Below are 16,387 nucleotides of genomic sequence, written 5' to 3'. Positions count from 1 at the left end.
TTTCAATTGGACCTGGAAACAAATTAATAACCAATTGAGGTGTAGGAGAAGGACTGGCAGAACTAGGGGAGGGATGAAAAAAGGGGTCAGCCTAAATAGCCATAAACAAATCAAGTCCAACCCCCCCATCCAGTTGACCTTGACCCTTATCTACCTGTAATCAGACATTGACCGTTAGTTGAGAAGATTCCTGTGTGTAGCTTTTAACAATAACAGTTAAATTGAACCTTCACATGTGGACCTGTTTTTTTGTGCCTGACAGTAGGCCTTGCAAAATTTGCCTGACATGACATCTGGCATTACAAAATGTTAAAACTTTTAAAACTCAATGAACTAGTCTTTATTTCTGTATATTGTAAAAATATCCTGATTGTGTTCTAAATGGCTGATTTGAATAAGAAAAGAAACATCCTTGAAATGAGCACACAAGCACATTCTCAATGTGAACATAGTCCTTGCAGAGCATTGTGCTTGCAGTTTGAGAGTTATTGCTTGAATGCAGATGGAGGATGCCTGTGTTCAGCACCGTGTTCCCTCCCCTCATTGACTTTTTGAATCTGTGCTATGCTTAGTTATTGCAGAAATAGTTTATAGCTTGACAGCGTGCATTAAGTATAAAAGTCTAGTTTTGAAATGGTATATTGTCAACACGGTAATACACCCAATTTATTACATTTTGTTTGTATGTTTTCCTACATTTTTCATTTGGAAATGAGTGGGGCTTGAGAATGAGTACTTCTGAGATAGCTGCTGCCTCTGTGAGAAAGGAGGGGAAAAATGCAACTATTCATGACCATCCAGAAAATGGAGGCATGTGGGAATGATCCATATCTCTTAAGAGAGTGTCTCATCACTAACCAGGCTCCTCCTCCTCTTGTCAACTGAAATATATTTTTTTATTTTCAACTCCTTTCTGGTTGAAGGCATAGTGAGAAAGGAGAGATAGGTATGACGGAATAGTTTAGAATGCCATCCCATGGCATATGGTATTCAGTAATAAGTCTATTTGAGAAAACTAGTTTTCTGTTGCTACCTTGGTAGGAATCCTGCAAGAATCAGTTGTATTTCTCTATGTATTTCCTCAATAGGTAAAAAATTATTTCAGCTCAATGGACAAAAAAACTTCAGAGCTCCGTGCTGTTCAACAAGCAATAGAAACAATTGAGGAAAATATCCAGTGGATGGATAAGAACCTTGAAAAAATCAAGACATGGTTACAGATTAATAGCAAAGTGTGAAATTGTATGTGAACTATTGATTCAGAATTGACAAAAGTAAGTTCTCAAAACTATACATACTGTCTATAAATGGATAGAAATCTCTGCAACAGGATTGTTCCTTAATATATTTAAAATTATTCCACTTGGGCTAAGTTGGGGCTTGTGGAAACAAATTAAAGGCAAGAAAACAGTACAGTTTTTACCACTATAATAATTCCCGATTTCTGGGAATAAAGTTGAGAAGTGTATTTTTGGCTTGGAATGTATCATTTCCAAAGACCTCTGCATTGTTAAAATATGCTGAAATATTAGAATTCTCAGTGAAACAAAATGGCAGAGTATTACCCTCCAAAATAAGTTGCGCTGTTTTAAATTTGATCATTTATAGTTGAGTAGCATCGAATTTCAATAATTAAGACACAATTCCTAGTGGCAAAGTATGTGAAAAGTCCACAATCCATAGCAGCACATAAAAGCAAAGTTGGACTGGTCTGTGAAATGTGTATGCCTAAGGGTTAGGTAATAGGAATTGAGAAGATATAACAGCATATTTAAGGTATTTTCGATAGAATTCAGGTTGCAACAGAATACAAAATAACAAATATAAAGTAATACATAAAATGTTTATTAGTGTGCCACAGTCAAGAACAGTTCAGTATTGACATTACATGTAATTAAGGACAGTCTCATTGTCTTCAGTATGAAAGATGTAATCCACAAGAAAATCTTTTATTGAATCCATTTGAAAAAAGTAAACATCGTGATAGAAAACACCATGCTCTTTCTTTTAATCCCCACGCAGGTGAAAAGGAATCACACAGCTAAGATTCCTGGAGCAAGTAATGTTGGTTTAGTTTATAGAGTCAGCTGCCTAAGAACAGGTGTGATAATTTTAATATGCAAGTGGGTAGAGAGATTTCAAAGCACATCTGAATCTGGAACTATATCCATCTCTCACATACCCTGCATGGAATACTTAAAGAAAGGGAAGCACTGAAATCTGATTAAGAACTATTCTGAAATCAGCTGTGCTGTATATCTATACACTAGGACAGTGTTTCTTGAACTTGACAACTTTAAGATGTGTGGACTTCAAATCCCAAAATAGCTGGCTGGGGAATTAAAGGAATTGAAAGGCACACATCTCAAAAGTTGCTAAGTTTGAAAAACACTGCACTAAGATAAGGATTATTTGCATGTTCTCAATTCTATGGATGGGTACTATGCCATCCTATGTATTCAGCTCTTGTGTTACATATTGCTCAGAGTAAAGCAGATAGTAGAACAGTTTTGGGAGAGAGGGTTGGTGGGAAAAGTACCAGTTACTTTTCTCTATAAGTTTGGATGTAGTACTATATCCTTCTCAGAAAGCCAATGACAGATGTAGCACAAATGTTTTGTATATGATGCAAGTTTTAGAGGATGGCACTGTTCATTATTTGATAAAAAGCCAAGGCTGCAACGTAGAAGCTTCTACTCTGCTCCCATTTTGAAAACTTTGCACTATTTACTCATTTTCCCCTAAGTATTCTCCAGCAAAAGTACTCATAGGCAATTGGCCTAAGTAAGAAGGCAACCAAATTCATGATTAAAGCATTCCTTTTTATAACAAACTAGCATAGATTTACTGAGATTTACAGGCACTGTGGGTAGATTATGTGCAAAATTTTGCATATTTCACTCCTATTAAATCCATAAGAAATATCTTTCTTACAAATATAAAGCATTCTTTTCTTCTCAAAACTTAAGAAAATGACCATAATACAGACAATAAAGTAAGTGTCTAGAAAATGTGAGTTCATCCTTGAAAATAGCAAAATAAATGCTTTGCATGCCAACATAGCCCAATACCATAAAATGTCCAAGATGCTATCTTTTTGCAAAACTGCTTTTGTTCAAATGCAGCTGTCCATCAAAATAAAGAATTTTCACACTGGTGATAAACATTCTGAAAAGATAAAAATATATTCTATTCTTAAAAGGAAGTGTGTCATAACATTCAACATCTGAGGCAAGAAATTTAAAACAAAAAACTAAAATATCCAGATTAGCAGGATAAACAGGATTGATTTAAACTTAAACTAACCAATAATGTAGAATGTATAGAGCTGTTCATCTCAAATTCGTAACTCGATACAAAAACAAAAAACCAGGATATGAGAACATAACATTGCATCTATGTTTCATATAAATAGCATCCTCTTACTGAACATAATTTCCTTGTTTAATCAAATTTGCTTTGCTCCTAAAAGTAAAAACTAGTGTTTTATTAAAAAGGTGGCCTGTAGAAAAAAATAGCTCAGGTAAGGCCAACAACAGTCACAAAGAGAATATGTTTTTTAAAATGATTTATTCCAACTTCAAGGATTATGGCAGTGATCTATTAGCACCAGAGAGAGCAAACTTATTTCTTTTGTGAATGATCTAATTTTACTTGTTATTTGTAAGAAACAAAGAGAAAATGAGCCTCTGTATTTTGGTGCTGATATTTTCAGGAGAGGCCTCCAGGGACTGCAAAAAGGGGCTGATGCATCTTGTAGGTTATCCAGTCTGTTACTTCAGGTGCACAGCAATGGATCCCTAATGGGAAAGATGCAAGAGGACATCTTATAAAGAAGGCCCCATGTCGGGAAAGATTTTTTAGGACATCAGGATGTGTGCTATGAGTCAAACTAATCTCTGAAATAGTGAAAAACCTATCCTGACGTCAGGGTTTATAACTACAGATTTTCTAAAAGTTAATACATTCTGAATCACATGCATATTATATATGATAGGTAATTTAGGACTGCCTTACCTGATGACATTTAACTTTTTTTTTGTTTTTCAGATTTTGCAGTGGAAGATTGCTCCTTTGCCTTAAAAGAGAGAAAAAAAGAACCATGACATTAGTTATTGCATCCATGTAGTAAACACTGAATTCACATATTCTGTTATGAATTATGTCTTGGGGGGGAGGGGGTGGCTTTGGCTTAGCATGTTCAATGAAGTTCTGTCAATAGGACAAGGTTAATCATACCATAGTAACGTATGATGCGTTAGCCAGGTCATTTAAAAAAGATAAATAAAGACTTGGGGCAGGGGGTGAGTTTGAAATACACAAAAAATATTTTTGCCACATAGGTTATCCTTGACTTAATCACCATTGGGAAGAAATTTCTATTGCTAAGTGATATGGTCATAAAGTATGATACATGACCACATCACTTAGTGACAAGCAATTCAAGTTGTTGTTAGCTAAGGCAACACTCCAATCTAAGTCACTCCAGACTTGATCCCTCCCAGCCCCAATACAAGCATCTAAAACAGCAAAAAGGTTATCATTTACATGTTTAAGAAACTAAGGTAGTAACTACTATTAAATATGCACATAAATTTAGACAAATAATGTACGCAGGCTCCATAAAATCTCCAGAGGATTATTAGCTTTTGCATGAAATTTAGAAATAATGTTCTCATAAGTACGTTTCAGGCCAGGGTATAGTTTCAATTGATTATAGTCATTTTTCTTTGTATCCCCAGAGTTTCACATTGCTTAACCTGAGTACAGCAACAGGTTCCATGATTTCTATTCTAGTAACAGGTGATAGTAATGAAATGAGATTTAAAAAATCAGGCTTCCTGACTAACAATAGAGGATAAGAGAAATAAGCTTAAAAATTGCACATAAGATGCTTCAGAAATTCTCCAGCTCATACAAGAGACAAAAGTGGAACAAATCACAATAGGTAGAATTGTTATGATAAACAATCTCTTACCTTCTTGGGTGTTTTGGATTTCTTTTCCTCCTTCCTAGTTTTAGATGAGGCAGCACCTTTTGATTTCTCCTCCTATGCCCAACAGAGAAAAATGCTTGTTTGTGTTCTAAGAAATAACATCTTTTCAAAGTGTTGCACGAGATACATACAGGTGATCCTTAATTTATGGCCACAATTGGGGCAGAAATGGTCCTGAAGCAAATCACATTTATGTGAATCCAGCTTCCTTCAATTAACATTTCTTGTTAAAAGCCAGTTGGGAAGGTCACTAATCATGATTAGGTAACCACAGGATGCTGCTACCGGTTGTAAATGTAATCTGATTTGGCAAATGCCTGAATTTTAATCACATGACTATGGTGGCAATGCAGTGGTCCTAACTTTGAAGACAGGTCAACAATTACTTTTCCCTATTTCAACCATCATTAAATGGATCATCGTTAAGTCAAACATTACCTATAAAGAAAAACTGAAATTCATATGATGGAGATCTGAAGGGTTCAGAATAACTGAAAGGAGAAGCTAAAACTAGTTGTTATAGAACACTGTATAGTTCCATACAATAAGTTTAGGAGGCATTATGTTTTTATATAATGGAGCTGCTGAGACTTTAGTTAAAGGAACACATGACTGCGGGAAATTAGATCTCCTGCCAAGCATCTCCTTTTCTGGTTCTGCTTTCTCTCTCCTATGGAAGATATAGGTTTTCTAAATCTTAATGTTTAAACATGCAGGTTCATGCATATATTTTTATTTATGGTGTAAGAATAAAGTCTTGCATTTTATTGAGGGCATATCAACATGCATATGGGAAAACTGTACCCTATTTGTATTTTTCTTAGAGAGACAAACAAACAAAAAGAAGCCTATACTTAGCACAACTTTATTATGAGAAAAGCTTTATTAGCTTTTATTTATTAGAGACATTCAAAACAACTTGTATTTTTGACGAGTGAAGACTTTCTTTGGATAATTTAGGCAGCATTTGCATTGGAGACATTCTTGAGAACTCAGATTTACAACTAAGAACTAAAAGCAAGAACAGGCATTTAATACTTGTTCCCTCATTCCATTTGATTCTTAAGAAACCTGAATTAGCATTTAAAACAACCAACTCTTTGCTCCATTATTTGAGTTAATTTATGCATGTTCCTGAAAAAACTAGAAGTAAAATGCCACTCTTAAACAGTATTTGTTTAACAGGTTTATTCTTAGCTTTAAAAGCTAATGTGGGATTAACCTCAGCTATATTCTTATATTTGGTAGAATTTTTAATAATCTAAAAATCAGGTTACCTAAAAATTAAACCAAACCTATCAAAAGAAGGAGTTTTGATAAAGCTATATGCAAATAATTGTGAGTAGGTAAACCATGAATTCTGTATTTTTAAAGAATATTTAAATGAATCCAGTCCTCAAATTCTCATGGAAATAGGAAAGGAAATAAAATTATGCAAGCAAAATTAAAAACATTAAAAAATGCATATTCTAAAAACAGGCAGATGGCGCTCTAGTATAAAGCATAGTATAAATGGGGATGTTTTACTTAGAGGAGTGGCATTAAACTGAGAAAACATATAAAACTATTTTTCTATTAAATGTTGGCATTGGATAACCGCAAGAGACAAAACATGAATAAATAAATGAATAAAATGAATAAATAAATTCATTTCACACAGTATCCATGATAAAAAGCCAGAGCTAACCATGTTTATTACAATCAACCAAATGACACAGAAGAGAATAAGCTTTCAAGTTTCAAAAACTCTTACAGTGTGTTTTGCTATATGATTAAGAACACAGATAGTTTTCAAATTATTTTTCAATGTATTTTTCTCCTTTTTCCTGGTCTATTTCCTTATTGAAGAATTCTTGAAGCTCAAAACTTGGACATAATGAAGGTCTAATAAAGATTGTTGAACCAAAGATGTTGAATTTCTTCTGACACATCAGTATGGATTCTCATGCATAATAGAAAAAAGATCCATTATACACATTTAGGCAATATGGTGTACTGGTGAATGTGCATGCCTAGAAACCAGGAGACAGAGTTCTAGGTCTTCCTTAGGCATGAAAGCTGGTTGGGTAACTTTGGGCCAATCTGTGTTTTTCAGCCCAACCAAACTCAAGGTGGTGTTGGACAGAAAATAAGAGGCAGAAGTACTATGTTTGCTTGTTGCCTTAAGGGCAAGGTAAAATAGTAGGTCGTGCAACTCTGATTTGGGTCATCTTGCACTCTTCAAATAGGATTCTTTCTTAAATACGGCCTACATTCAACAAGTAGAATGCAAATATTGTATAATATACTTTTTAAAAAATATATTCATTCAGAACCACATAACACATCAAATCTTGCTCAACAGCAGATTTTACTTGCTGTTTATTAAACAGAAGCAAGGCCATTTTCCAAACTACCTTTTGTTACTTTTGCTCCCTTAATGTGGCAGGATGTTAAGACTGATTTAAAAGACATCTGGTCTTGCCAAAAAAGAGGCCTACCTTTGTTGAAGGTGGCTGTGAAACAACAGGTTTACCACAATGGTCAAAATCCCCAGAGAGAGCATCAATGGCTGCTGAGTCACTGTCTGGCTTCTGAAATAAGAATAATTACCATTTTAAAGAACAGCAAAATAAGTGCTTTTCCAAGACCATCTTAGAAGACAAGCTCTAAACCAAAATCAGAAATTTAGTTATCAAACATCCGTTTGTGAGTTTCAAACATACTCGGTACAAAAGATAAAGAGCAAATGAAACAAGAACTTTGAAAATGCAGAAATATTTTCAAGTGCCACAGGTCTTTGTTATTAAAATTAAAACCATCCTTCTCTTTAATGCTCACCACTGGATCCTACTTCCTGAGGTCCTTCCCTGGTACATGGGGTTAATTGATATGAATTGACAACCACTGGGAACAAAAGCCCACCAAGTTGCAGCAGCAGAAGTAATAAAAGTACTCCATTATCACTATCAGAGCTCAGCTCTATTTGGTTTCTAATTCATTATGTGTCATAAGAATCCTGCATTTTTTAAAGAATTTGGTTTCTTGACCTAAAGTTTCTTGAGCTAAACCACCCAGGATCATCTAGGTGAGATGGATAGTGTAGAAATTTAAATAAATAAAACAAGAATTGTTGTTCCTTCCAGTATTATCACAGATAGAAGCTATCTTATTTTTCATTAGTTCTATACAAACTAATCAACCTTTTCATCTGAACAGTATTAAAGTTCATGCTACATTAATGGATTCATATCCATCATTTTGGTCCTGGAGGTGGATTCATATTTCAATAAACAAAGCCAATCTACTGACAAGCAAGCACAGGATAGAATTGAAAGTAATACTTCCTTACCGTTTGTTCTTTGGGTTTCTCACCATCTTTATCTTTTGGCTTTATAGGCTTATCCTTTGACAAAGGTAAACATAATTAAGTATCAGTTTCATTCACCAATCTATTCAAGTCTACTCTAGTCATCTATTTTAAATAATCTAGAATGCTTGTTAGATTGTTCAACTTTTCCTAATTCTGTTTGTTCAAGACTATCTTCATGTTCTTCAAAAGTTGCATTCTGCATGCTGAAACTTTAAATGTTTTATTGTATTTATGGAAAACTGTACCACCAGCACAAAGAAGGTCTGCAGCGTCATCAAGTTCTTTCCTACCCTGACAGATTTAAGAAAAACAAAAAAACCACACATATTTACACACAATCACAAACTTCCAAGGTGGTAGAGATTATGTAGAGCCCAGTGAAAGAGCTTTGAAAGGCTGCAGGAAAGATTACAGTCTTCATTTTATTTCTGCACCTCCGACTACAAGCAAGGGAATTCAGCTTCCAATATTTCTAAAACTTTTTTTAAAAAAAAATAGTTGTAAATCAAATTTAACTTAAATAATGCTTTCAATGGAACTCAAGAACACTACTTGATTGCTCCAACAAATAACAATCTGTATAAAAAAAGCAAAAATGGATTCATATCCATCATTTTGGTCCTGGAGGTGGATTCATATTTCAATAAACAAAGCCAACCTACTGACAAGCAAGCACAGGATAGAATTGAAAGTAATACTTCCTTACCGTTTGTTCTTTGGGTTTCTCACCATCTTTACCTTTTGGCTTTATAGGCTTATCCTTTGACAAAGGTAAACATAATTAAGTATCAGTTTCATTCACCAACCTATTCAAGTCTACTCTAGTCATCTATTTTAAATAATCTAGAATGCTTGTTAGATTGTTCAACTTTTCCTAATTCTGTTTGTTCAAGACTATCTTCATGTTCTTCAAAAGTTGCATTCTGCATGCTGAAACTTTAAATGTTTTATTGTATTTATGGAAAACTGTACCACCAGCACAAAACTGAGTGATGGGTGTTCCATCACTGGAAATTTTCAAGAAAAAATTGAACAATCATTTGTCCGGAATGGTATAAGGATTCCTGCCTGGGGCAGAGGGCTGGACTAGAAGACCCCCAAGGTCTTTCAAAGTCCTATGTTTGCATGTATGTAAAACACAGTTTCAAAAAATATAAAGGGAGCACGATGCTTTTATTTTCAATGTCAAGCAATCTGCTGAAGTTGCCCTGAAGCATCCTTCCCTAACTTTGATTCTTTTAGACAACGACTTCCATGATTCTTGATTAACAGAACCCATCTTGACATGCTAAAGGATGTTCAGCTTCAACACATTTAGAAGACTCTAGACTGTTATTTATGAGGTAGCATACATTTAAATACTAGGGGCATCCTGCATTTGTTCTTTACCAATGTTATTTGACAGTCTAGTCCTGCTTCAGTACATTTATTTCTTTAAAAAAAAACTGAAGTTGTAAGTTTGACTTTAAAAATATCTATTTACCTTTTCATCTGAGTCCAGAAGATGTCTATATTCAGGAGGGATTGTATCATCTCTTTCTCCAAGTTTGTCTAAATGTTCCGCTTTGGCTTTTTCCTGTAAAAAGCGGGTTTTTTTTAAATACACTTATTTTTTAGAGGAGTCAATTGAATCCAACCATGATTTATAGATGACAATCTCATCTATATCTCAGCAGTACACTTGGTAATCTTTTCAGAAGAATGAAAATGTTTAAAAACTAATGTCACATAAACATTACAAAAAATGCCACAAAACATTGCAGATTCAAGTATATGACATGTTTTACAATGCCATCTAAATGCAAAGCAACATACATTTTTTTTGTAAATTAGTTGAAGAAATACTAGCACATTTTAAGACATTTAAAAATATTTTTAAGTCAGGTCTCTGTGAATTTTCTTTTCTTTGGTGCACAGCCTTTTGTAAAAATTAACAGATTATATATAAACAAATTTGTAGTTTTTAAGTAACGTTTTTCTTGCACAGGTATAATAGAATTCTTTTAGAATAGAATAGAATAGTTTTATTTTTTATTGGCCAAGTGTGATTGGACACACACGGAATTTGTCTTTGGTATATATGCTCTCAGTGTACATAAGGAGAATAAAATACATTCATCAAGAATAAAAAGATACAACACTTAGTGATAGTCAAGATTACTAATAAACTATCAAATCGTACTGGGAAACAAGTAAAAACAATATGAATTGAAAGATTCAAGCACATGGTTATAGTAATAAGTGGGAAGTGATAGATACTAGTAAGGAAGAAAATAATAATAGTAATACAGTCTTAAGAAATTATTTGACAGTATTGTGGGATTTAGTTGTTAAGCAGAGGCATTCGGGGAAAAACTGTCCTTGTGTCTAGTTGTTCTGGTGTGCGGTGCTCTATAGCGTTTTGAGGGTAGAAATTGAAACAATTTATGAGGATGTGAGGGGTCTGTTTATATTTCATATAAACAAAGACTACAGAGATAAAATTAAATGTTGATTTTGATTTTCAGTAAGGGAGCAAAAACAGGAATAAGCAATAAAATGGGCAGTGAAACAAACAATGAGAGAGCTCTTTAGAGAGCTGACACAGAAAACTTCTCTTTTCTCAGAAAACTTCCTTGGCTCAGTCCATCCGTACTTCTGCCAACTCTTCGTTCAGGACAGCTAGTTTTCTTTGCAACTCTGGAAAACAAGCACAGTACTAATTCACAGTTTTCTCACCTTTACTTTATCCAAAACTGGTTTGTTTTCATCTGGGTCAGGCTCTCTTTGTCCCAGTGTGTCTGCAAGAAGGTCTGCAGCGTCATCAAGTTCTTTCCTACCCTGACAGATTTAAGAAAAACAAAAAAACCACACATATTTACACACAATCACAAACTTCCAAGGTGGTAGAGATTATGTAGAGCCCAGTGAAAGAGCTTTGAAAGGCTGCAGGGAAGATTACAGTCTTCATTTTATTTCTTCACCTCTGACTACAAGCAAGGGAATTCAGCTTCCAATATTTCTAAAACTTTTTTTTAAAAAACTAGTTGTAAATCAAATTTAACTCAAACAATACTTTCAATGGAACTCAAGAACACTACTTGATTGCTCCAACAAATAACAATCTGTATAAAAAAAGCAAATGACTACGTGCATATATCTTTAAATCATTTACTGTTCCTTCCAAACTTCAAGATCCTGGACTTGAATTTGAATCATCAACATTTCTAAAACATCAAATGGACTAATGAAACTGAATTGCAATGTCAATATATTAGAATATTGATAGGTTGCTGAAAGTTGCTAAAGTTTGACATTTTGGCCATTAGTACAGTTATCAGGAAGTATTGCTCTGCTTACTGGGATGACTGCTTCTTTCGGAACAGATGACTGCACAGCAGGAGCAGCAGCAGAAGAAATCACCTCTTCCGTAGGAACAACAGGCTTGCTAGGACTTGTAGATTTCTACAAGGAAAGGAAAGGATTCATCAATATACGTAAAAGTGAGACAAAAAGAAGTTAACACAGAAAACTGTTTCTGACCTGTCCCTTAATGCCTCCTAAATGCTTTTCTAAAACTAAAGAATTTACAGAAAGTGCAACAAGTTCTTCCTCCAGTAATTACTGCTGAAAGGGGAGGAAGAGATGGTATTTAAAGAGAGCATGCACTGTTGAAAGGGAGTGCCACACTCTTAGCTTCAGCTAATCAAGAACTCTACAATACATGCAGGAAGAGGAAGAAGCAATGCAAAGAAGTATGGCATCTCCCATCTTCTATAATGCAAAAAGCTAAAATTTATTAGGAAAACAATAAGAGAATTTGCTCTACACTTCTCAAATGGCAGTAATGACTGAAACACAAATACCTTTGAAAATTAAATCACCTAAAGAATTTGGGATGGACTAAGCTCCTGCTTGCTGCTCAACTGTGATTTTTAAACCCTTTTTATAAAGCTTCAATACGGATTCTCTCATTTATTTGCTTCCTCCTCTCCATTCATATTGTTCCTCTCTTGATTTCTCTTTCCAGTGCAGCTGCTCCCTTTGTTCATCTCAGCTCCCTTTTTTCCATTGCTGCTTTAAGTTGGAAGAGGTAGATGGACAAGTGACTCTGTTTTGAAAAATGTTCTGTGTGTCTACGTAATAGGAGGTTCATTTGTCTTACAAAGGCAAGAAATTCCAATCAGAAATTGTTATAACGTTCACTGATATATTTTTGCCCTTTTCTGAGCAAGATTTCTGGGCAGTGTATATATTCATAAATGCAAATATATCTATAAAAGTGTCACATGAACACATTAATGGATATGAAATCTTCACATCTGGAATCAACTGTAATTGCCAATCCTAGGTTGAAAGGCAAGGAAACTGGGCATTACACAGCATTTACCTACAGTCTGTAATTTTTCCAACATCTCTTTCTTTTCTAGAATCATCATTTTGAGCTCTCAAATAACTATCAGTTAAATAAATAGCATTTTTAAACTGATCCCTGAAAATCATGTGTATGCCTTTTTCTTTCAAATCAGATTTTGGAAGAGAAACCTGCCATCAGCTGAAATTCAATCTTTCCTAGCCTGCTAATAAAAAGAAAACTCTTGATGTTGACTGCCTTCTATAAAAGTCCCTTGTGTTAAAAAAATTCTGGCTTATCCAGAAATTTTCTGAAAATGTAAGTTAAAAGATGAACTTGGGATGTATCAACTATGAAAAAAAATGCAAAATATGTGTCCAAATTTATTAAAGGGATGTAAAAATGACCCTATAAAAACGTTATTGTACAGATCTAGGTGCTTCTATACTTGAAATAATATTGAATGCAATTCAAAAGTATAAAGTATACAATTCTACTACAGTTAATATATTTATATATATATATATCTAGATCAGGGGCCCAATCTTGGCAACTTTAAGACTTGTGGACTTCAACTCCACAATTCCTCAGCTTTGCTGGCTTGAAGTCCACAAGTCTTAAAGTTGCCAAGATTGGAGGCCCCTGATCTAGAGTATATACGTAATTTCATCTGAGTGTCAAAGTCTCTCTCTCTCTCTCTCAGACTCAACCAATCCTTACCGCAGGTGTTTCTGTTGTTGATGCTGGTGCAGAACAAGAAAACCCTTCAGACAAAGCATCCAGAAGCTCACTTTCGCTCAGGGGCTAGAAATCAGAACAAATTATTAAAAATGTTTTAATGCATGTCTAAATGTCCCTTTTTTCCTTCATAAGGTGACTGAATACAGAACTCTCCATTTGGAACTTTAATTATGAAAGAATTAATAGTCAGCTAAGTAAGTGTCCAATTGGAAGACATTAAGTCATAACAAAAGCTTTCAATTTATTTATTTCTAAACTAGGAAATATATATATATATAAGGTTCCTGACCAATCTGTGCACCCACCTGAGGCTTTTCTTCAGGTTTTGGCAAAAGTGGCTTCCCATCTTTATCCTGTGGAGGGAAAAAAGGGAGTCTAGCAATTAGTGCACTATGGTGGTTAGTCAAATATTACACATAATTCTGTCCCAAATTTAGGACATCAACCATCTTATAGAATCAAGTATATATGTTTCCAGAGTGATTCTAACAAATGCCTGCAGCTGCTTTTATTAACTGCATCTTTTAATTAGCTTCTGCTCCTTCCTCAAATATGTTTGTGAAAACATATGCTGAAAGACGAGCTGGAAGATTTAGCAATTGCAAGATATATCTGTCTACCGACTTTCAAATTTTGAGAAGACTCAACATGCAATCAAGTTACATCATTCATACTAATTCAAGATATTGATATATTGTACAAGGCATTCATAGTCAAGGATTCACGTGCAATTTAAAGATTAAGGTGAACAATATAGCTTCCAGCACTCCCCAAACCAAAATTCAACATAAAAAGCAGGAATAATTGCAGAAGGAACATTCTTAACTGCATTTTGCTGTTACGAGTTCCAATGGGTGAATTTTTTGTCAATGAATTTTGCTTTTGGAACTTTAGAAATACTTTATTTAGTTTTAATGTTTATTAATTTATTATGACATAAAAAGGGTCCTGTGAGCTGCCTTTTTAAATTAAAAAGACAAGACAAGCTAGCTTTTTCTATTTACTCTTGCAATGTAACAAACTTTCTGCTCTAGCCCAATTAGTGTTTTTTTTTGTCATAGTAGGCACCCAATACCTTCTAAACCCATAATCCAGATCCATAATTTTCATTAATATGTAACCTCCCCTTGCCAATGCCTAAATTAAGCAACTCCAGGGATTGGTGAGGCGGGGGGGGGGGTTGAAGGGCCATTAAACAAACATTGGCTGTACCCACTTCTGGGGTAGGTCTCAAGTTGATGCATTCCTACATTTATGCATTCCTTCATTACATCTGCAAGCGAAATTCTGAAGCCACATCATTTGTGAGGTAAAACTGGAAGCTTTTAGGAATTTAATCTGTGATTTTTGTAATACAAGGTGTATAGTAATATCTCAGAGCTGTAATACTTACAGTATTAAGTGTGCAGTGCAGAAATATTGGAAATAAGATCCCAAAAAGGCATCAGGCAGGGTTATTGGGATGCCCAAAAAACTCAGAGAACCACCACAATCACCAAATTGAAGCCTCACAATATATACAAAAAATGGTAGCGCTACTCTCATATTGTCATGTTTACTATTTTTTCTCTTTTTTTTTTTTTGACCCCCATTCCTGCAGACTTCCCCAATTTCAGGACACATATTTGGTCTGGTTATTAATGAACAGAATTAACAAATTAACCAAAATAGCTTTGGGACCTTGCCATCACAGACCTAGCAAATATATTGCCATATGAGAAGGAAAACATGAAGAAAATGGTTCAGAGTAATTTGTATATTTAACTGAACTCTTTACATAACCATCAATATATTCTATATATTGTGTCTACAGTAGGCAAATACACAAATCCAAAATTCATGATTTGATATACTGAACTGAACTTTATGCCACAATTCTGAAGAAAGTTTATTAAAACATAAAAACTTCATTTTTAACAACAAAAAAGTGAAGCGTACAAGAAAAATAAGCTCTATTACCTTTACTTCAGTTAATCTGTAATCAGGAGGGATGGTTTCTTCCTTTTCTCCAAGTTTCTCATGTTTCTCTTTTTTTGATTTTTCCTGAACAAGAATACAAAAAATAGAAACTTTCAACAACAAGACAGTTTCAGTGTAATTCATTAGGATTGTCCCATTGCTTTGTATTATACTTATAAAACAATAACTAAATCTATTGTTGACTATCCTACCACAGAAATTCTTCCACATGCCAAATCCCTACCACATGAAGAGCATGAGAACAAGAATTCAATGAGTAGCCATTCTGAGATATATTTCTTAAATCCACAGCAACACCTATGCTTCTTTCATGCCGCTTTCAAAATACTATTTTAGAATATCTCTGCTTGTGACTGCAATGATGCTTGGTAAGCTTTGAATTGCTTAATCATAGTTTGTGGAACAAGTCATAATTGACTTGATTTCATACATCAGGCTCAACCACAAACCAGAATGGTTGGCTCCACACAATGCATGATGCCACAAACATATATAATTATGAATATATAATGTTCAGTGTTAGAATCCACCCACTGTCGTGGCACTGTTCCATCGTTGGAGAAATACTTTCAAAAAATTAAGAATTAAATGCTAGTAATTATAGAAAAATTACATTTCATAACAAACTATTTTGGTACTTTTGGAAAATAAAAAAGGCCCCCTCCATTATAACCAGCAAATTAGATATTTTATTACTTTCACTTTATCCACAGCAGGTTTTTTTTCTTCTGGGGCAGGCTCATTTTTTCCTAGGCTTCCAGATAAGGCTTCTAGTGCTTCATTAGTTGCTTGTGTGCTCTATAAATAACAAGAAAAATCAATTAAGATGTATTTTTAAAAACTGGTTGAAAAATGAGAAATATAATACTACTGATATCAACTTTAACATAAAATAACAGTCAAGGAAACTTGCTACTATTATGATAGTACTGTAATGTAGAACTGGTTAGTTAAAAAAAAGTTAAAAAAATAGTAGTAGGAATAG

The 16,387-nt window shown here is 34.3% G+C and overlaps 2 protein-coding genes across 22 annotated transcripts in view; one reads left to right on the top strand and one right to left on the bottom strand.

Moving 5' to 3' along the window:
* The window catches only part of ERAP1 (endoplasmic reticulum aminopeptidase 1), a 28,900-nt gene extending 21,997 nt beyond the window's left edge, over positions 1-6,903 (top strand). For both annotated transcript variants that reach the window (XM_034440714.3, XM_087885902.1), the window contains exons 19-20: positions 1,089-1,274; positions 4,051-6,903. In XM_034440714.3, coding sequence (XP_034296605.1) covers positions 1,089-1,238 — 150 coding nt within the window. In that variant the 3' untranslated portion in view covers positions 1,239-1,274; positions 4,051-6,903. The remainder of the gene's footprint in view (positions 1-1,088; positions 1,275-4,050) is intronic.
* CAST (calpastatin) overlaps positions 1,825-16,387 on the bottom strand; it is an 81,666-nt gene continuing 67,103 nt past the window's right edge. For 13 of the 20 annotated variants that reach the window (XM_034440717.3, XM_034440723.2, XM_034440722.2 and 10 more), the window contains 13 exons: positions 16,099-16,200; positions 15,382-15,465; positions 13,728-13,775; positions 13,402-13,485; positions 11,688-11,792; positions 11,067-11,168; positions 9,832-9,924; positions 9,055-9,108; positions 8,328-8,381; positions 7,477-7,569; positions 4,979-5,050; positions 4,018-4,078; positions 1,825-3,168 (listed from right to left, as the gene is read on the bottom strand). In XM_034440717.3, coding sequence (XP_034296608.2) covers positions 4,028-4,078; positions 4,979-5,050; positions 7,477-7,569; positions 8,328-8,381; positions 9,055-9,108; positions 9,832-9,924; positions 11,067-11,168; positions 11,688-11,792; positions 13,402-13,485; positions 13,728-13,775; positions 15,382-15,465; positions 16,099-16,200 — 942 coding nt within the window. In that variant the 3' untranslated portion in view covers positions 1,825-3,168; positions 4,018-4,027. Of the gene's footprint in view, positions 3,801-4,017; positions 4,079-4,978; positions 5,051-7,476; positions 7,570-8,327; positions 8,382-9,054; positions 9,109-9,831; positions 9,925-11,066; positions 11,169-11,687; positions 11,793-13,401; positions 13,486-13,727; positions 13,776-15,381; positions 15,466-16,098; positions 16,201-16,387 lie in introns of all 20 variants that reach the window. The other 7 variants (XM_034440719.2, XM_087885904.1, XM_087885912.1 and 4 more) reach the window with 2 other exon arrangements.

The sequence above is a fragment of the Pantherophis guttatus genome, chromosome 2 (genome assembly GCF_059756535.1).
Source record: "Pantherophis guttatus breed Tessera chromosome 2, ASM5975653v1, whole genome shotgun sequence".
In the NCBI taxonomy this organism is placed as follows: Eukaryota; Metazoa; Chordata; class Lepidosauria; order Squamata; family Colubridae; genus Pantherophis; species Pantherophis guttatus.
This window is presented reverse-complemented; position numbering and strand designations above follow the sequence as displayed.